General features: G+C 36.9%; 1 protein-coding gene across 2 annotated transcripts in view; it reads right to left on the bottom strand.

Annotated features, from left to right (window-relative positions):
* Positions 1-21,560, bottom strand: part of arhgef3 (Rho guanine nucleotide exchange factor (GEF) 3) — a 78,089-nt gene that overhangs the window by 32,087 nt on the left and 24,442 nt on the right. The window contains exons 1-2 of one of the 2 annotated variants that reach the window (XM_053484172.1): positions 13,448-13,679; positions 9,021-9,083 (exon numbers count right to left, since the gene is read on the bottom strand). In XM_053484172.1, coding sequence (XP_053340147.1) covers positions 9,021-9,083; positions 13,448-13,480 — 96 coding nt within the window. In that variant the 5' untranslated portion in view covers positions 13,481-13,679. Of the gene's footprint in view, positions 1-9,020; positions 9,084-13,447; positions 13,680-21,560 lie in introns of those variants that run through there. The other variant, XM_053484170.1, reaches the window with a different exon arrangement.

The following is a 21,560-nucleotide window of genomic DNA, read 5'->3' as shown; positions in this document are numbered from 1 at the left end:
GATAGTCAATGGGGAAATAATAATAATAATAAAAAAAAATAATAATTTGGATACTTTTAAAAATCATGGTATAAGAATAGCTGAGAATGGCATAAGGGTTTCAGATTACACAGATTATTGGCATGTTCTGGCAACCCTGGCAAATATAAAGCAGTGTGAGAGACTGTAAGAGCGTGTGAAAATACGATCAATACTGTATTGCACGTGAGAAAGTGTGAATATATGATTTGTGCACATGCAATTAACTGATTTTTTCAATCAGTTTATCACTTTTTCACACAATAATGGTAAAACTTTGCAACTAATCTGGGCAATCCCCACGGATCATTGATCAACTCCGTTACACCACTACTGGATAGATTCGTCTACAAATGTAAACAGAATGCAGTCATCTGCAATTACAGTGTGAGTGCAGTAGTCACTGATGACCCCCTTATGCTTAATCATGTGCCACTCCTTTTTCCTTTTGACACCATTCCTGTTACGCTTCTGAGAATTACAGTATTCGCACCGAACGGAGGGCCCACACCCACCTTTTTTATTAGTATTATTCTTTTTTTTAGGAAGACCACCTCTGACGCACCTGTCCTGAAATAGAGCTCGTACGAGAGCAGAGAAAACACAAGGTTGCTTTTTTTTTCTGGCTGGCAGCGAATCAAGATGCTTTATTTCTGACGTGTTTAACAATGCTCTTGACTTGACCATGAGTGTTCCAAATCATTAAGTGGACCTGAACATACTGTACCAACAAAGCATACACAATAGGAAGATGTTTCCCAGAGGACAACCTCCGGAGAAGAGATTTCATAACCGCTGTTATGGTTTTAAAAACTTAAGCAGACTGCGTGCATTCGATCGACTCTTCCAGATTCAGCTCGGTTATATTTTTAAATCACTTTTAGCAACAAACATTACATTAACAAAATACATTTAAACATAAAATCTTCATTTTAATGCATCCCTGATGAGTAAAGCCATTTTTGCCTTCAAATGACCCAAAGAAAATATATATTTAAATGTTGGATTCATTTTCCAATGTCACCAACAGGAGGCTTTTTCCCTCTATGATGTGCATCAGCTAAATAAAACATTTATTTAATAGCAGTAATCAACTAAAGCAATTAAAAAGTAAATAAATGCACCCATTTAACTGAACTATTAGGATGATATCAGTCATACTGGTTTTAACATCACATTAGAAAGGTTAACAGAAAACATTTTAAAATGAAATTAATATTAGAGTGGGCTAAAATACTAGTAAAGTAATTTTAGATAAGCCAGAATAAGTAATTTTGACCTGCCAATTTTTCAAAATGTATACTATAATTATTAATAATAATAATAATAAATAATATTCCATTATATATACATTTCAGTTTCATCATGAAAGTAAAAAAAAAAAAGAACTTAAAAAAAAACCCTTTAATTTCAATACCTCCATAATACCTTATTAAATACCTCCAAAATAAAATGTTTCACCTGCCTTTAACGAGCACAATGATGAATACAATAAATAACTTGATGCGTGATACGTCAGTTCCTCCTTAAACAGTAAGTGGAAAATTACAGGCGGTAAAAAACACCACTCCCCCTCTTTGTGCTTCAACAAGCAATCAATCGCACATATGGTCAGGATTAAAAGGGAATACTTCATTCTGTGCAGATGTATTGTTTTTTTTTTTTTTTTAGGACAAATCAGTTAATATGGAAATTAGTTTCCTGTCCACATCAATACCTTACTCAGAGCACTAACAGTGTGAACAGCCTGTGCAGTGCAACCTCAGTGAGGATCTTATAAATATTTAAAACCTATTAAATAGAATTTCTGAGCAATGCAAATGTGCCAAAAGCAAAGATCGGTCCTTTTTTTTTTGAAAAGCACGGTTTACACCGCATTTACACTAGAAAGGCACAAGTAGATCGTGTTGTCATTTGTGGGTGTGTATTTGTTCAGCAGAGCAAGGTACAAGTACACTTATTCAGTAGAGGTACCATCATTCTGTCTTTCTGGTATATCACACTTGATGTGTCTTCATATTGTCTCTTTAGACATTTAATAATGAGAGTTTGTGGAACAGGATAAAATTAAACCACTATTCACATTTATGCAGAGGCAGACAGTAAAGTTGTCATCGAGAAACCGAAGACGTTTCCAACCAGCAGAGCCATATGATTGGTCCACGGAATCAATTGAGGCAACTGATTGATGCCTTAGTGAGGAATGTCTCTAATCTTATATCAGTTGGCACCATGTTGCACACATACTGTATATAGAAAGTAAATGGGTGCCAGTCATATATTTTTTTTTCACTTACTTTAAAAAAATAAACTTTTTACTGGGTATGAAGTCCATCCGTTTGTAGATGATGTACCGAATCATAATTAACTCAATCCTTCTAAAGAATTCTTGTTGTTGAGGTCTAAATAATGACTGGATGCACATGCTATGCCAATCCTTCATCACAGCCAAGGGTTAGTTGCATTGACCCATGACGCCACACCACTATACAAGCACCACTATAAGGGAAAGTTATGTTGGCAATAACCCCAACACTAATTCCATGTTTTTGGACGGTGTGGAGAAACCGGAGTAAATTTCCGGAGTAGCTTTTGTGTGCAATGGCAGCTCAAACACCAAGGAGGTGCAAACTGCCTCCAGCTATATAGGAGAGTGAAAATATGCAAGTGTGCCCGAGAACGGGGACCAAAAACAATGTGAACAATGGAGTAAATGGCCAAATAAACAAAAAATCCCTGACTTTCTCTGTTCCTGCCTGTGCACCCACTACATCATATGCCATCGATAAAAAGACAGGATCAACCAGGGAATGTTTTTAGGTACAGTCATCCCAGGCACAGATCACCATCCCACATCACCATATACAGGTCAGTATTCAGTCATCATCATTAGATGATGCTAGCAAAGCACAGCTAACAAATTTTTGGTGTTATCCAAGTTTCCAGTGTAAATCAGGGTGGTTACATGAGTTCACCTGGTTATGTTATGAAAAAGGTCAAATTATGGCTACGAAAAAATTAGATTTGGCTCCTAAAGATTTTGGGTTTCTTGCATATACAGTACTGAAAGTTATTACAGTAGGTAAAGAGTTGCTTAATATTTCCAGCTTGTAAAAATAATAATAATAGTAATAATAATAATAATAGTACTACTAATAATAATACTACTAATAATAGTACTAATAATAATAGTAATGATAAACTTTTTCAATTCTAAAACAAAAACAAATAATGTAAATACTTAGGAAAAACATGGACTTGGCAGCACTAAGGCGCAGCTGGAATGTTTCGATGAGTAATATCAGTGTAAACATTGCGAAACGTGATGATGCATGGTGTGGCTACACAATATAAAATAAACAAATTTATAAATGTAATTTTCTAAGTAATCATTGGTGAAGAAACTCCCATGAAGCAAACGGTGACTCCTAAACTGTGGTTGGTCTCCGTTTCCACTTAACGTTCGCTCCAGTCAGGACCGTTTTACAGGCTGTCATCCCGCTGCACATTATAAATAGTCTTAATTGCGCATAATAGTCCTAATCTCCAGGGATAAACAAAATCCTATTTTAGGCACAGTTATTTCTCACCTAGTTCATTCTGGCTACTTTTAGAGTTTAAATACTGTACACGTGTCATTCTGACGAGTTATTTCCGTTAAATCACTACCCCTGTACCATTACAGCCATGTCGTGTAGCTATTAATCTGGATGACATAGCTCTATCTGGCCCTGACTGAGCTCAGCTCAAAAAAAACACAAGCCTCCTACAATCAGATGCGAATTTAATCAGAAGTGAAGTCTCTTGGTCACGGTTAAGGCCAGGTTAATACCAACAAGATGAAAAAACTAAAAAACATCAAACAACTTTTTTTTTTTTTTTACCAGTAAATAAATACAAATTACAAAACCAGTATTAACCAGAGGAACAGATGACATGTGGGTTCCACATGTTAAAAAAAAATAAAGAAAAGGTTGTTTGATGTTTTTCTGTTTCATCACCATATTTAGACACTTTCGCAGTAAATGCTTTAGCATGACTACCTATTTTAGATAAATAGCCTTAACCCCAGTTTAAGCACTTCGAGTACCAAATTATGACATCAGAACAACTAATTAGTGTCTAATCCCAAGTCAAAGAACTAAACTTTATCACCTGAGAAAACAGATGATCTCTGATTACCATCAAATCCACAGATATGTGAATTACACATCTCTTACTACATAGCCTGCGTGCTTCGTTCTATCCTCAGTTCACACGAGACCTCCAGATGTGGCTGAAAGACACCTGAGAATATTTAATGCAAGAAATCAACAAGGCAATCTGATTTTTTTTTTCTTGTTTTGCTTTGTGGCCAAGTCGAGTGTGGAGGATGAAATTCAGCACGGCTGACAGCAATGCAGGTGGGAGACTGTTCAATGACTCCTTCACCTTTGGCTTTCATGCAGGCAGAGCAGCGGTACAGCTCAACAGCTGTTCTGCATAATTTTTGATACCGATACATTCAATCGTATAATAACAGTAGCTATGATTACTAGTAATTATCGAAGTACACGGGGAAAGCTCATGCTTCCAAGAAGAAAGTAAGTAATAAGTTCAATACAAACATTGTTCCCCCGCTTGTGCCAACGTTGTCTTAGGCAGGATTTCAGAAGACATTTCCATGCATCTGTCTCATTTCTTGCAATTAACTTAACAGGCTCGTTCTGCTGTAATGAATGCGCCGATAGACGCTCCAGCTGCTTTGGCATTTGTAAAAGGCCAATGATAGTGATCGATATCTTGTTTTCTCTCATCTGTGGGTTCGCAAGTGGCCATGTGCGAAACAAGAGAACTGGCCCACTTTCCCAGCTTGGTTTTGGCAGCACTGAACTGGCTTTGTCGACATCAGCAAGGCTCCACATTGTGCTCTAGACCGGGTCACTGATCCAGCTGAACACATGCCAAACAAGCACGTGGCTCTGCTCCTTCCTCCCCCGCACCGACTCAGAGCTCACCTCGGCTCAGCTTAAAGAAGTCTGACACTCAGGTACTTTTACTGTCAGGGAAATAGGGTGAGATCATACCAGATGCCAGATACCAGGTGATGCTCATTTAGCATGCATTTTGGCTTGAGGTTTAGTCAGCAAGAGCTCATGATACTAATAAAAAGCAACGTATCGACACCGATGCTGGTAGCGGGAATAGATCTACTCGTAAAAATGACGAATATCAGATACTGCCCTGTATCGTAGGCTTTAATGAGCAATGCTGCATAGATTTAGAATTGGAAATTCACAATAAATGTTCAAAGCAAACTTGTTATCAGTGAAAATATCAAGAGAAGTTACTATAGCATTTTCCTACATTAACATTACAACTAATCTCATAAAACTATGTATTTTGTTTAACCATTAACACTCAAGCAGCATGTATCCGTGCCAGCAGCATGACAATAATTGATGAAAAAACACACATCAAAGTGAGGATTTGAGTTTCCAGATATGTTAGATAGAAACAAAGTAAGTAAGTTTTTTTTTATGATGTCTTTTACGCACAGTTCTCTAGTGATCCAGCAGTAAGCACCGGATTTCGAGTCCATCATTTTGGTATTAATACTGTTTTGAAGTCGTTCCTGCATTTGTCAGGGGCATTCGTTCAACGTTATCCTGACGTCATTTAGTCAACGTTGTTCCAACATCATTCCATCAAAGTGATTGTAAGTTTCAAAAGCATCCAACATCTATAATGTTTAATTTCACCACAACCAAAATTTCTTACTGGGCAGTCGTAAGCCATCATAGTAAAACGGTTTGTATCAAATGCAGTCCAAAGCCATCTTATGAATCGTGTTTTATTTTTCCTCCTGTGTTTTTTTTTTTTTTCAATGCATTCGCTTCTTTACACATTTTTCACAGGATGGAGAAATCCTGTGTAAGTCATACACTATCGGTCGGCTGGAATTTGGCACAACAAGACCTTTAACCTTCAACGACAACAACCAATCAATAAACTCCTTTCACTAACCTGTATTTTTGAGCCATCTGCCTGTGCTACTGCATTAATACCTATTGTTAACCTGAATAAATCCAAAACTTACTAACAAATTTTGTAGTGACACAAGTGACACATATAGATTGTAATCATGATTAATGATGATATTTACTGTCCTAATGTAGAATAAAGTGACTTAACATGGTTCCTTTCAACTTTCAACTTTTTTACATTTTGTTTGCTGATCTTTTGAAGTTTTATGACATTTATCGTCTTTTTTATTTAATTCCTCTAAACATTATTTAAATCAGAATTTAGATCATAGTGATGTGAAGTCCTAAATCCTTTTATTTTATTTTTATCTTTATTACTCCCTATCCCTATTGTGTCAAGATACAAAAGAAGGTGACAACCCAAGGAAAAGAAAGGGAAAAAAAAAATACAAAAAAAGTTCACTGATGAATCATGACCATGTTGTAAAAGGAGTTTCGTCCGAGTCATTTATACCGGGTAAAGGAGGAGTACAGTAACGTGCAAACAATAGCCAGTCCCATCCTGGCTCCCTGCACTTATCATGACACTGTAAACTTTCCCCGTCTCTAAGACTGCACTCGGAAGAGCTGCTCCAGTATAAGAAATACTCTTCCAGCCTCAAGTGTTCCTGTGAAACCATCAGGCTTTACGTAACCACTAACAATAAAACGCAAGAGTGAGTGTGGAAATTAAACAAAACCATCATTATTTCAATTGATTCAATTGAAATAAAAAGCAAAGCATTAACATAGTTTTTTATCTATCCAAAGCAATAAAAAGATCCAGAGATGACGCAGAGAAAGTGCGATTTATAATAATGTGATGAACAGTAACATAGATCGATAAATAGATAAACAAATAGTCGGACAGACAGACAAGCAGGCAGACAGACAGACAGACAGACAGACAGACAGACAGACAGACAGACAGGTTGATATTTCGCTAGACACACACCCAGGGAAACACAGAGAGACAGAAATGATTCCATGTTTTTTATCTGTACATATAATCCTACGTACACAATTAGGATGAATTTAAGAGTGCAGCCCTAAACAGTAACTCAATTTCTACAACAGAATGTTTATTTGCAATGACAAATAATATAATACTTCAAGTATAATAATAATAATTATATAACGCTGTTGTATATTTAGTAGGTCATTAAACTAGACCAGATGGATATTGAGATGTATATATAGGTAGTTTTTTTTTTCTTTGTCACATCTCCCTCCTCAGGAGTTTAATCAAAACTAGTGCACTAGTCTTAAACACATAATTAGTGGTGATGTGAAAACACACTGGACGTCCTCCAGTAAAGCCATGAAACTAAACTCCATCAGCATGAGCTAGATTAAAACAAATAAACAAATAAATCAAAACAGAGACCCTATTTCGTTTGAATTCTTGGAATCATTACACTAAAGTAATCTATGCAGGGTGCACACACAAACACACACACACACACACACACACGTCTGTTTGTGAAAAACTCATTTATAACTCTAGAGTTAAAATAAATAATTCTAGAGAAATGCCCAGTTGTTTTTGTAGAAACTTTCTAAACCAGAAGTGATATTTAACTTCATGTAGTTACACATTAATACTGACACTGTCAAAATGCTCCAGGTGCAACAGCTTAACACAATAGCAATAAATAAATAAATAAATAAACATATAATCATATGACATCACGAATACTTTACAGTAACGTGCCATTTAGTAAACGACCTTGGCGAAACAGACAGGAAGGGAAGTAGGCTTGCAAATTGCTTGACCTTTTGGGAAATTAGACTCGACATATGTCGCGTAATAGCTAAAGTGTTGGAAGTCATTTCGTGCAGGATATAGAGTGTAAGACTAATAGTGCTCTAGGTTCTCTTTTTCCTGGAGTGTCATGACATCCAACGAACTAGAGAAAGAGGTATAGACATGTGCCGGGAGTTACTACTGCATGTACTGGATGATCAACAGATCTGTGTGTGGTGAAGTCTGGGAGTCCATGCAAATTCAGTTTGAAATTTTTGCGAGCAATAAAAAGAAAACAGCCAGTTATAAATAAATAAACAAGTAAAAAAATAAAAATAAAAAATACAGTATTTATACATTAATATCCTCTTTAGAATTTTCAGTCGTATTTGTAATAATGTTCAGACATCAAGAATCAGTAATAATGTTACTATACACCTAGTAATGTGCAAATAATACTGTATGTTAAATGTTCATTAATCATGTAATAAAACATTTGGAGGCATGATATGTGCTATAATTACTTGGATGTTGGCGGATATCCATCCTACATATTACTCTTGGCCACCTCTATACCTTTATATACACCTCTTGGCTGGCTCACCAAAATATGCTCCAACTCCAATGATATTATATATTTATCAAACAAAACATCATACCTTTTTTCATACTCAAGGTTCTGTACCGTGCACACACAGTCAAATGCCATGTAGCAGAAACATGCGTAAAGTGTGCATGCGTATAAAGCCGATGACTACTCATAAGTGGCATGATTGTGTAAAATGATGGACAATAACTGTTATACAATACAGTACAAAAAGGCCGCTCCTGCATTGGGTGACCTTTGGTTTTACGAAATAATTATACAAGTAAACCTCTAAAATGAGCACAATACGCAAAACCTGTTACAAGAGCTATGCGTAAAATTGTTAATCCTAGTTCTGCTTTGACAGCTATGCCATTTTTGTAATTTAATATATAATAATTAATATATTTGTATATATAGTAATAAATAATTCAATATAAACATTTTAATATATATTTGGTGCTTATGCGAAAATCCTAGTTGATGTACGTATGTGTAATGTACTCCGGGTACAGTAATAGTGAATGGTGGCGGTTGTGATTGTCAGGAAACAAATAGATAATTGATTTGTTTACCCAAACCAAGGATCATTAATGAAATGTGATCACCATCCCTATTAATAACCCAAATCTTGTTTATTAAAAAGAGCACTGCACAGACTTACGTTGATGTCCAGACTGCAGAGACTGAGCGAGTCCACATCCCTTTTCCTTTGCTTTCGCTTTTTCTGTGAAAACAAGACAAAAAAAGTGCAGCACCATTAAACACAACTCAAATTCTGAAAAGTGTGAATGGAGACTCGTGATTGTTATTCTCTGACAGACACATTATTTCCTACACGCTGTGATATCCACCCACATACAAAGCACGACTGAAGCAGATTTCAGCTTTTAAGTAGTATTTACGACAAGAGTTCACTCACTAAGGTTCAAATGCTTACCCACAATACACTGTTATGTAACAGGAGTTTGCGTAAATGACAGCTAATGAGAACTGATTATATGCAAACCATGACAGAAAAACACATTTAAAAAAAAAAAAAAAAATCAACAGACAAAAACACTTTAATTAATACATAAACCTACTGAGTACATAAAGCTTTAGATAAATATGTACAGATTGGGCACTTGTGGAACATTTGGCAACCTTTCAGAACCATGACGTATTCGTGTTAAGGGTCGACTGTAAATTTTAATGACTGCCCACCTTTTTTTAAGACCCCCCCCCCATCAGGACAGACTCTAAACCGGTTGCTATTTTGATCGTTAATAGAGCCGTTTATTTAAATTGATACCATCCGCTGTTTTCCTTGTCTTGGAATTTTGAACAGCGCAAGGATCTATTGTTATTGTTGGTCCTTAACTGTTTATTCTCCATGACAACCAGCGTCTGAATAGAGCTTAATTCCGGGATCCTGCTACTGCTCGAGCCAAACAGCTATACCGAGGTCAGCCTGACGAAAAAAACAATGGCACACGTGAAGCAAAGAAAGCCGGTTCGAACTCCTGACATAAATGCAATGTATTTCACATGCATGGGCTGTAGAAGCTGGACCAACAATAATTCCAGGAAATGCATGATTGTATACTTGGAGTTCAACAACAACTCAGACGCATTGTAAGCAGACAGCTTAGTTCTGGGCTTGTAAAGTTCATGACATTATCAATGTCCACAGATGGTACGAATCAGGTCACATGACCAGAAAAAAAAAGGTTGCTTCACTTCTTGTCTTTTACCTACTCAAGACAGGAAGTGTTTGCTTTGATTCAAGCTGCAAAGCTGCATGGAACATGCTGCATGCTCCTCATTTACATACTTAAAGCAACATACTCAAAATGAAACCAAATAGTGGTTTTAGGCAACGGATGTCATCAAAGATCAGTGAACCAAAAACGTTAACCTGTGCATGAGGCAGAGAATCACTGGTTACTCAACATAAGTGAGCGTGACCTGAAGCGTAAAGCCATGCCATCATTCAGACCTGCACAAGAACACATTGAAGGGTCCTACACTTCCAGGTGGATTACAAATGAAACACTACACATTCCAGTCTTGTAAGCTCACGCTCATCACAGTGCAGGTGTGAGACGACGAGAGCTGATTAAAAAGCATGCGGTCTGTAAAAACACGTCTTGGTTTTGCGCATCTTTGAGATTCAATATTTGATTCGTGACTCTGCTCTTACGCATCGGTGTTCGCTAAAGCCAGGAGCGTCTCTGTGATTCCCAGCTCTTCCCTTGCCACCCACTGGTAGCTCACGCACAAGCGCTCAAACATAGCAGCCAAACTCTCTAGCCAGAGGGAAAGACTGCAAGACTGGAATCAAGTGGGGCTGCGGAGGCTCAACCCTAATGAACGACTTCCATTTAGACAAACACGCATTCCTCTAAAGAGCTTGAGGGATGTGGCCCTGCTCCCAGAGATCAGTTTCAAGAATCCTCCGTATATACAGGTCGCCTCCCACAGCCTTTTAACGCTCGTGCACCTCCGTTTTTTATCGAGACCAGATGGATTTGAACTGTAAATGACTTGGGGTATAAAGTCAACTAATGGGACTCCTGCAATTTTAATGGAACATGGATCATCCATAAACATAAGGCTTTGTAAAAAAAAAAAAAAAAAAAAAAAAAAAAGGGTATAAGAGGAAATCTAATACATTTCCAGTAAGCAGTAGGCTTTTTCCTTTTTTGTAAAAGTAACCAATCATAAATTTAAAACACACACACAGTTCAGTGCTGTTGCTAGATTATAAAGATGGCACCAGGTTTCCGCTTACCCAGATTTGTATGTTTCTTTAAAGGCTTTAATCATGGAGGTAAAGAAGGCAAGGCCTAAACAGGTGTAGCAATCTCCTCTACAAACCATTTCTCACAGTATGGGGAGTTCTTTTAAACCAGTACTGCATAGCTTTCGAAAAAACATTTGAGGCTGCTCGCCAAAAAAAAAAAAAAAAAAGCCTTTGTTTTGATGCGGGCACACTTTTTTTTTTTTTTTTTTTTTTAAGAATTGAACAGTTTGGTCCGGTTAAACAATTTATTACTTTCTAATTGGACAAGGCAGCGGCAATCCATGAGTGGGGATATCCTGACAAGGCCCACTCGGACTCACTCCATGTTGGATAAACTTCAACCGTTAAATTAGAGGCAGTAAACATTCCAGTTACTCAGAGAGAGCTAGCCGGATTACAGGCAGCGATTTCAAAACATTACATTTAACAATTGTCGAGTCAGAAAATGATTTAGGGGAATGTGTGACTTGTGTGAAACACAAATTAATGAGCAAACAGTTACCAACTGATACGGTAAAAATGTTAAATATAATGTTAAAAAAAGTTTAACATTTAGCTTAAAATTTAATTCAATGAAATGCTCAATTTTACTCAGCAGCATGTACTGTACTGTATCTCCATAATCAAACTCAGCAAATTATTCACTCCTACTACATGGAATAAAAAGGTGTGAATAGTTTAGAGTGTACCACCTGCAGGAATATGTATAAAGAAGCTGTAATGTTTTCTTGCCTTAAATACCTCCAAAGTTTCGAAAGCCCATGTGACAATGAGCACGTTGTTGAGCAGTTTGCGGACACGCAGGCGCACACAGATTATAAGGATAATAATGGCATGTGCGGCTTCTAATGCACGTAATTAACTAGACTTATTTGCACTTGTGATGTTTGGAGACTGGTGTAAGCGTGTGCAATGAGTGGGTTTCAAGACAAATTATTCAAGAATAATTTTGAAAAAAAGTCAAACCAAGGCTTTTAAATGCGCGCAACTTTTGATACTGTAAAGCAATTAAAAATGCGTTTCAGGTGCACAACTCAGAATCGGTTATATCCAGGGCTGATCAGTAATGGCCAATCCAGGGGAAAAAAATAAACAATTCCGGTCACTGACACAAAAAGTAAAAAAACTATTTTGGTGATTAAAAGGTGATACATTTTACAAAATTCCACGAAATTCCATAAAAAAAAAAATAAAAATCAAGAGTTAAATCTGAATCGATTTTTTTTCTCCCATCTCTAGAAAACATTAACTCAATTAAGGTCCCTATGTAATGTAAAAAGTATTTGTTCGTTGCTTGGTAACACTCTAAACCCTGTATGAACAATTTTTAAATATAAAAACACAATTTGGTATCTTCAAACACATTTTTTAAGTAGTAGAACTGTTGTATTAAAGCAATATGAAATGCGTGCACTTGGGGTTATTACAGTATATCCTCAGGGTACAGCCCTGATTACATTTGGGACAGACCAGTGCACTAATATACTGTAAGCTTCAGTCATTTATGGAAAAAAAAAAAAGTTTTGTGTTGATTTGGTTGGGGGGCGTGATGAGGCCACCAGCTGTGGTCCCCTGGAGGAAGCATGTTAGCCTCTGCCCTCTCTGGTTGGTAGCTGTCACTGATGTGGAAGTGGCCTAATAAGACGGGTGGGAATTAGGCATGAGTAAGTGCAAGTGTACACTGCAAGTGTATTATAGACATGGAGTCTTGATTTAACTTTGACATAGTTTTATCTTTGGCAGTCATTTGTTGTCCTGATTCTGCTGGACAGCGTTCACCGCGCACCTGATTGGCAAGAAAATTTGGATTTTAAGCTAAAAAATCTAGACATACTGTAATGTCAGCATGTAGAAATATATAGTGGTAAAGCAGAAGTGTTAGAGTAGCTGGTAGTGTTGTCACCCTACGGGCCCAGGATCCCAATAAATACGTCATTTTAAAATAAAAAAAATGTTTAAACTTTAACATTTTGTCGTAATATTAAGAAAGAAAGAAAGAAAGAAAGAAAGAAAGAAAGAAAGTACATCCCAGCTGCCAGCGAACAATGAAGCTGTTCACTTGTAGCTAAATTATTTCAGCTCCAGACAGCAGGATTGTTCAGACACCTCAGCAGCGGTTTCCCCCCACAAAAGGTAATGAAAGTTCATGTGGTTTTGATGTAAAACTGACAGAAAATCCTTCAGCGCTAATAAAGATGGGAGAAACTAATATGTTTTTAACATTAAGTAGCCTTAACAGTACATATAAATCACTAAAAGCATTGCTAACTCATTTCTTACTACTGCAGTGAGTCTACACTCACCTTGTGATGCACAAAAAGACAGCACCCCATCATCAGGAACTACTGCAATCTTCCTCACTGCAATAATCACAACCACCAATTCAGTGTATTTCCACAACGGAGCCTCAGTTTTAAGCCGAGTCTTAAAGCCAGTGCAGTCGTCACCCATTAGCCAGCCAAGTACGCAGAGAGGCAGGAGGCAGTGTCTGAAAGGGTGTCTGAGAGCACACAAAGGAGACGGGCCCTGTGCGCAGCAAACAGGATGTGCGAGAGGGGAAGCTGCTATATTGGGGTAAAGTCACACTCCCAGACAACCTTACCGGTTTTGTTTGGGCGAGTGGCGTCAAAGTGCTCTTTGGTCAGGGAAAGGCATCCTGAAACAGAGGGAGATTTTCTCCTTCAAATGACAGCAGTGTTTAAATTCAATGGTATTTTTGGAATGTAAACCTTTATTATAGATCATCATTATACTGTAAATATACTGTATTTGTTAGATTTTGCTAAAAATGTACCTATACTTGATATTATGGGAAAAAACACCCTGAAATGTTTTAATTATTAAAAAAAAAAAAAAAAATTATGTTGTTTTCTATTTTTATTAGATTATAATCAAGATCTTTTATTTTTATTAGGTAATGGGGTATAACTGTATGGGAAAATTCCCAGTTTGGTATAAACTGTGGTTTTGAATCCATGATTCATTATGTTTTCAGCACAGTTTCTTTTCATTTCGTTTATGAATTTTCCTTGTAAACATGTAAACTTGTACAAACTTGAAAACTGGCCATAATTTCCTGAATGCATAAGGAATGCACATAAAAGCACATACCTTCTTTAAAAAAAAAAAAAAAAAAAAGAAGTTATATAAGAGTACCAGCACTATCTATAGCAAATATTCCAAACTAACGGTTATTTTAAATAAGGGATATTTACTCGATATTTGAATCATTATTTGCGCCCCATGAAACCTTCAATTATAACAAAGTAAATGGGCAGCAGGTCTTTCATGACATTAAAATGCCACAGAAACACAAGTGAACTTGGTGGTATTCTTTCAGAAAGAATATATTTTATACTAGCATTAGTATGAAAATAGAGTTTTTAGAAATAGTTAAAGCTAAAAATAAGCTAATCAGCTCTAAAGTAAATCAGTCCTTATTATTTCAGGTTAAAGCCAACATATATTTTTGCATTTTATTTCTCTGTGTTAACTTGAGAAATAAAATTTTATACGGTTGAGTATCTTACGCCTTGTTTCGCCAAGTTGTATTTCTTTCGTCGGCAGCCAAATACACTTCCTGTTTAAGGTAGATTATTACATCTGGCACATAACTGTGAACAACATCACTTTTACGCAAAACTTTCATTTTTCAGATTCATTTTTTTCCTTATTTTGAGTAAGCCATGCTGCGTCTATACAATAATAATAATAATAATAATAATAATAATAATTTAACTTTCTCAGGCAATCCCAACATGTTACTCCAAATAATCCAGACTACACTGCAGGTATAATACTCATATAGTACACATTTGTTTTTTGCATTTGCTAGTGTTTGTGAGAACAGGAAACTGGGAAATCCCTGTGAAACACACTTCCTGGAAACAAACTGGCTTCCTGTTAGCACTTCCTGCATAAGGGCGACATGTTAGTTTATCTGATTATCAGCTGTACAGATGAACGTGCGCACAAATTAGAAGTCGTTCAAATAACACCATCGATACTACACACTAGCAGCTAGTGGTTTGTGGCAGTTAGTGTGGCTGACTAGAAAAACTGTAAATCTTTGCAACAGGTGTGAATGGAGCGTTTTACAGCATCAGGACTCCGGTAAATGTGTGCTCTAAAATTACTGAAACAGAATTCAGACTTTAGGATTTATAACTTTGGGTCATCCTCGGGGCAGAATGTCAGTCTTTCTGCGATGTTAAGACACTAAAATATCAAAGTGGAGGAGGACAGTGTTGGGGGGAAAAAAGTACAAACTAAGCCAGCGGGGAAATGGAACGGTTCTGAGTCGAAACATGTTTCTGTTGGTTGAACCCTGCAGAGGTGTAGAAGGGTAATAACCTCTAGAAGCTAGCACGAGCACAGAGAGGAGCTGCACATTCTGAATGCTTATTACAGCCTGCTGACAGTCACATGTAGCTCAGGAATTGCCTGTGGAGAGGCTTTTCATCACTTCTCGTGACAGGTACTTTATATGCAGGTGAAAAAAAAATGCTGCGTTTTGGCAAATATATTTACAATTGAAAGTTAAATATTAATTATTTTCCTGCCGACATAATCCCTGAGATATGATACGCTTTTGTGCGACTTCTTAACATCACATTTCAATAACAAATGACACACCTGTATGATTTAAAACAAGGCTGGTCTTGTGGAGAAAAATTCGAAATAATGTTATTATAAGCATTCGTTAAAGCTCAGATCTTAATCTATCCTTCATGTTTGTCCGAACTACTGTCACTACCCTTTCATCAGAGTACACTGGACCTTCGTCCTACATAATGGATTTCTAGCAAGAATACTAGAAAGAACCACCCATGCTTTTCTGCTACCTATACAGTACCTTTAATAGAGTTACTGTACGAGTTACTGTAGCCTTAATGGACCAGCCGGGACATTTCCATTTTATATACAAAAACAAAGCATCTTTGCATAACTGCCACTCACTAAATGTTTTTTGTTGTTTGCACCATTTCATGCATTCTCAGCAGTTTCAGAAATACTCAAATCATCCATCTAGTTTGGGCCAAAACACACAAAAAGTGAGGACAAAAAAAAAAAAAAAAATCCTTTTTCCATTTTGTATTGGTCAGGTTTTAAATAGGCAAATCAGATTTTCTCCAACTGTATAGTAACTACATATTCTAGGAGACGCTCTCATGTCAACGCTCAAAATTTCAAGTTATGCCCAGTTCCGCCTTTCTCCACTCACCATATTAAAGAGCTACAGTACAAGGCCTTGTTAGCGGTTAGCGACTAACCACTAGCGACTAACCTAGCGATGTTTGTCTCTCAGGAAAGACTAAATTAGCTGTTAATTATTAACCTCACCATTTTCCTAACTTAGTTCCCTTGTATAGCTAAATATTGAGGATTTCATCATAAATTAATGTTTTTACATATATTTTGTTTTTTAGAAATGTGGATTGGAACAGCCTGAAAAAAAAGAAAAAGAAAAAAAAACACAGGTGGGGTTAGAGTTTTATAAGGTCTCAAGTATGGCCATTTTTTTTATCCCTACATTCTGATTGGCTAGGAAAATTCACTTTCTTAAAGGGGCATTTGAGAGTAATTTATTTACAGCTACAGACACTGAAACATTGTGTTTGGAGAAGGAGCGAAACTGAAAGAAAACCAAGCATGGCAGAGTGCATGATCCGAGTTGTCTACAGACACAAAATCAATAGACAAATTTTGGAGCCCCCTAAGACTCCTTTTTAAACAGGTTAATATACGTGAGCTTAAATCCTGATTTTGATATGAACATTCACTAAAGTGCTTGCGTTATATCTGCATATTTTTTGCACTGACTTGCTGATTGAATAACTGCATGAAAATAAAGCATAGCCAGAGTGGCTAATTGGGAGGTCTGGTAGCACTCACGTTAGGCCGATTAACTATTGTGCCAACGCTGGCAGCCAGAAACAAAGCACTTTAGTTGGCACATTATATGGTGAATCGTCTAGTCTGGCAACTCCGGGGGAGAATCTGAAGATATCTATTCTGGAGGGTTACACAGTACAGGACAGAACATGAAAAGGATAGAGGTGGACCATAGAAACTTGAGGTAGACCTAGAAACTAGGACCTGTTCCTCTTGCAGAAATTGTGCTGCTTGTGTTTCTCTCACAGTACAATCTACTCACCTATGTCTACAAGGGAATTAGACTTACATACAAGTTTTTCTTGACACTTTCAATCATTTAATTTGCTTGTGAGAGAAGCATCTCAAACACTGAACTTTATAAACATCAGGCTTAGAAGCTCTGACTCAAGAACACTTGGAGGGTTATGCTAAGAAGAAGATCCTCATGTCTTTAAATGGCGACACAGTAATTAACAAAGTTGCCGAAACCAGTGCTCTGCTTGAGCGGTTGGTGATACTATAGGACTAGGCCATTACCAGGTATCTTGTGTGTAAACCAAAACTTACAAAAGGTAGGTTTAGTATTATATAAAGTTTTTGTTGTTGTTGTTGTTAAAACATGAGTAATAAAAAATTACAAATAGGCTGGTCTTGTTTATAAAACTCCCAAGATGAAAATTGTTCCCACTCCGGCCATGATGTAAAGGTAAACCAGTGTTCACCATAAAGCAAACTGTCACTGTATAACCAATATATTTTATCTGCATAATCCCCAAAAAGGTAAAATATGGCATAATATTTCCAGATGTGTGATGGCCATAACAATTACGGGTCTAAAATCTAAATCCAAATTTTATCTAGACAGAATAAACTGTAACTGTAACCTAACCCTGGTAATACTTATACCACCTTTTCATTGCATCAAGGCCTTCTGTTTTGGACATAACCTAAATACAACCAAGGTTACTCTACCATAACTGTTTAATTAAAACTATGGCACATTTTTTCTATAGAAATCCTATAAATACATCTTACTCTGAGATGCTTATATTTTAAGGTGGGCCAAGCCAATCAGAGTATAACCAATAATTCTGAAGACCATCGTCAGCTCAGTGTACATTAGATATAAGCCACTCCACATGCATACGAGGCTAAGACCATAACTACCTAAGTGGTTTATTTGTCAGATTGTGCAACCTAACTCTATATTTACCCATATTTAAATTTTTGGTCATTTTGTTTTTGAACACAATGAAAAATTATGCCCTAAAGCTTTATTTGCAACTTTTCCACAATTCCATATGGCAGCCATCTTGGCGATTGCTTTGGTTGTACTCCACATGAAATCTACATTGTTTTACTTAGCCAATTATCGGTTTGATTGGGGGCTACGCAATCATTTCCAGGTGTGGAAGCATCAACAAAGTACCCACGCTGCCTCTGTTTTCAAATACGAACAACATGTCCTGGAAGTATGAGATGGAGACCAGTGAGTTCCAGTCACGAAAGGTAGATGAAACTTCTCATTTCCTGTCTAAACTCTGATAAGAAAGTCATCTTGCCATCAAGAGGTGTAATATGATATCTGAATCCAAAGCGTGGAAGAAACAGCCTGATGCCCCAGTGTTTGATTTAAGGTAAATAATTTAGGGTACATAATTAAACCCTGATGAGAAAATGCAATCACTGCATGCAAGTAAAACAAAACTCTTGAATTTACAATCCAAGCAACAAAAAGATGTACAGATTTTTGGCATTTTTTTTTTTTACATCAATACAGTTGACATTTTAATATGGTCAATGGATAAACAGCAATTATTCAAAATCTTGTTTGTTTCTGGTATCTAGAACTGTATTTGTTTAACTGGCTTCACAGTCCTTTACTATGCCTTGCACTGTGCCTCTACTGGGAAATCACACTCATGACTTACACGGGACTTTATCACAGTGCACCGACAGCTAGGTTCATACGAGGTGAATCTCCCGGCATTTCATTATGATAACTAGCCTCGTTTCAAGCATGGCTTCCAGAATCTACACGTCTTCTGAGTCAGATAAATGAAAAGTGAATTTGTATGAAAATGACAACAACAAAAAAAACAACTAAATTTTAATGCATTCATAGGATGCAAATCAGCCATCACAGAGCCACGAATGTTAAGTTTATTTTAGTTCAAAGGTATTCAGTTTAAGACTACAGAGCACATAATTCAAATTCTGTCAGGGATGCGTCTTCTTTTTCATCTGCCTTAGACTCCAGCAAGTGCTTACATGAAATCCTGGCAAGAGGAAATCATGATTTGTTTTGGTGTTTCTATGTTCAGCAGTCTCGACTGGTCTTATCTCCAGCTCGGGCCTTTGTTAAAGATAGCACTAATTCCATACCAGTCACAGCAACTTGGCTGCTAATTCACAACACGGATGACAAAGTGCTCTTGCCTTTGATGGAAAGCCAGACAGGAGGATCGAATGGACGACGTTCATAAAGGATCAGATGAAAAAGCTGGTCCTGGGACTGCCTGTTACAGCCCTCGTATGTGAGAGACGACTGCCAAGAAATGTTCTGATCAGAAGAAAGGAAACTTACAAAACTCACCGACCCAGACCGAACTAATCCTACCGCTGCTGATTGGCCATCTGTAGCGACGACTAAGATCTTTGGAGTTGATGGCATGTTTTAGATATTGAACACGTTACTAAACAGTTTAAAAGTCAGTTAGAGATATTCTGAGAATGAACAGAATGTTTTCTTTGTATGCCTGGACTAACTGCATATTTACTCAAATCTAAAAAGCTTTAGGAACTTTAAATGGCACCATGAATCAGCTTTCACTGGAACAATTTCAAAAAATATCTAGCAGATCTTCTCATTTATCCCTTAATGCAAATCCAAACAATACTTCAGGTAAGCATCAATGAACAAGCTCTGCTGTTGGGCACAGAAATGATGACCGATTTTCATGTTGAGGACGGCGACAGAGAAGGTGCTCTGATACTAGCACGCTTGTGTTAGCGACAGGATGAAGATTTACATGTAGCGGCAACTGAAAAGTAGAAGCTAACAAAAACTGTATGGGATTTTAAAAGTGAACATGATTGCAAATTCAAGTCATAAAACCCCTTTTTTCTCAAGGCTTTAAAAAAAACCCACATTTTTACCTCATAAAATGTTGGCAAAGTTCTCTTCTGGAACATTTTAACGAAACCATTTTCGCTTTCATCCATGCGCACCTAATTTATTGACATAAAAAGACTAAGAAACTTTCCAGGCAAACTTGCATTCTCCAGTGTGTAAACAGTTCAGCCTATGTTAACTCGTCTTATAGTCTAATCATTTTTTTCCACTCAATGCTATGACAGTCTGCCTTTCTTTTCTATGCTCTCATCAAACTCATCAAAAATAGTGTATTGAAGCCGTCAGATCAATTCCTTAACAAAGCAGCCAACAATTAATTTTCTTTTAAAAAGTCACTACGTCCTTAAAAAAAAAAAAAAAGTATTTCATATTCGTTCTTTTGATCGTTTGGGGTTCTTAGCTGTCTAAACAGACTCTACTACTTAAAAACATTCTAATAAATATTTCCAACGGGTCAAACTGGAGAATATTTGTAGTTAACTCTAGTTTTAACAGTTATGCAACATATCTGTAATACATCTTGCTTCCATTCTGTTTTACGCCTTCATTGTACAGAAATTTCATTATAAAAAGTCCCATAAGTTCTTCATACGGTATATATGTATAAACATGCCATTGAGCCAATAGAGTGTGCTAGTAGTTGGACTTCACAGGCATTTAAATCGTACTAATGTTTGAAATACATGACAGACATACAGTCTATTACAAAAATGCCTTCCGCAATGACTAGCCCATCATCTTGAGTTTCAGAAATGTGATGTGATGAAATGATTTGAAAAACGTCTATACATTTCTAGAATATACCCATGAAAGCTTAGAGCAGTGATTAGATCCTGAATGTTGATGCATTACATTTAATAAAGAAGGTCAGACAGGGAGACCATGTCGAAGGGGTTGATAGATGAAGGAAGGGAATATGGGTTTAAATTCAATCCATTTTCCAGTGGTGGAGGATTATTTACTGCCAATTTATCATGTTCTTTATCCTTGAGCATAGACTTCCAGCCACCACTCCTCAGACTGGTACCAGGCCGTAGCTTGTATAAAGAAAAAGCCTGAAGTGAAGTGCAAGGCAGCAAAATGAAACTGTATTAAGACTAACAGCTGGAGCAATCAAGCTTCTTCTTAATACATATGAGGTTGTTTATGAGAATAACGCAGGAAGCAGCACTACTTCAATTATATGAATGATTCATGTTTGATGCTATCTGGTTGCTACGGTCCAAAACAGGGTCGCATATTAGGGAAAAAATTACCATTCTTTTAATATACAGAATATACTGACTTATTTTTGTCTACAGCACCAACAGAGCCATGCAAACACAACGACTTTAATTTTATAGGCTGGAAGGAGTCCAGTCAAATTCTTCTCATTTAGCATCTGAGACCCAAATCAGTGCGTC

The sequence above is a fragment of the Clarias gariepinus genome, chromosome 23 (genome assembly GCF_024256425.1).
Source record: "Clarias gariepinus isolate MV-2021 ecotype Netherlands chromosome 23, CGAR_prim_01v2, whole genome shotgun sequence".
NCBI lineage: Eukaryota > Metazoa > Chordata > Actinopteri > Siluriformes > Clariidae > Clarias > Clarias gariepinus.
Note: the sequence above shows the minus strand (reverse complement) of the source record. Positions and strands in the feature narration are given on the sequence as shown.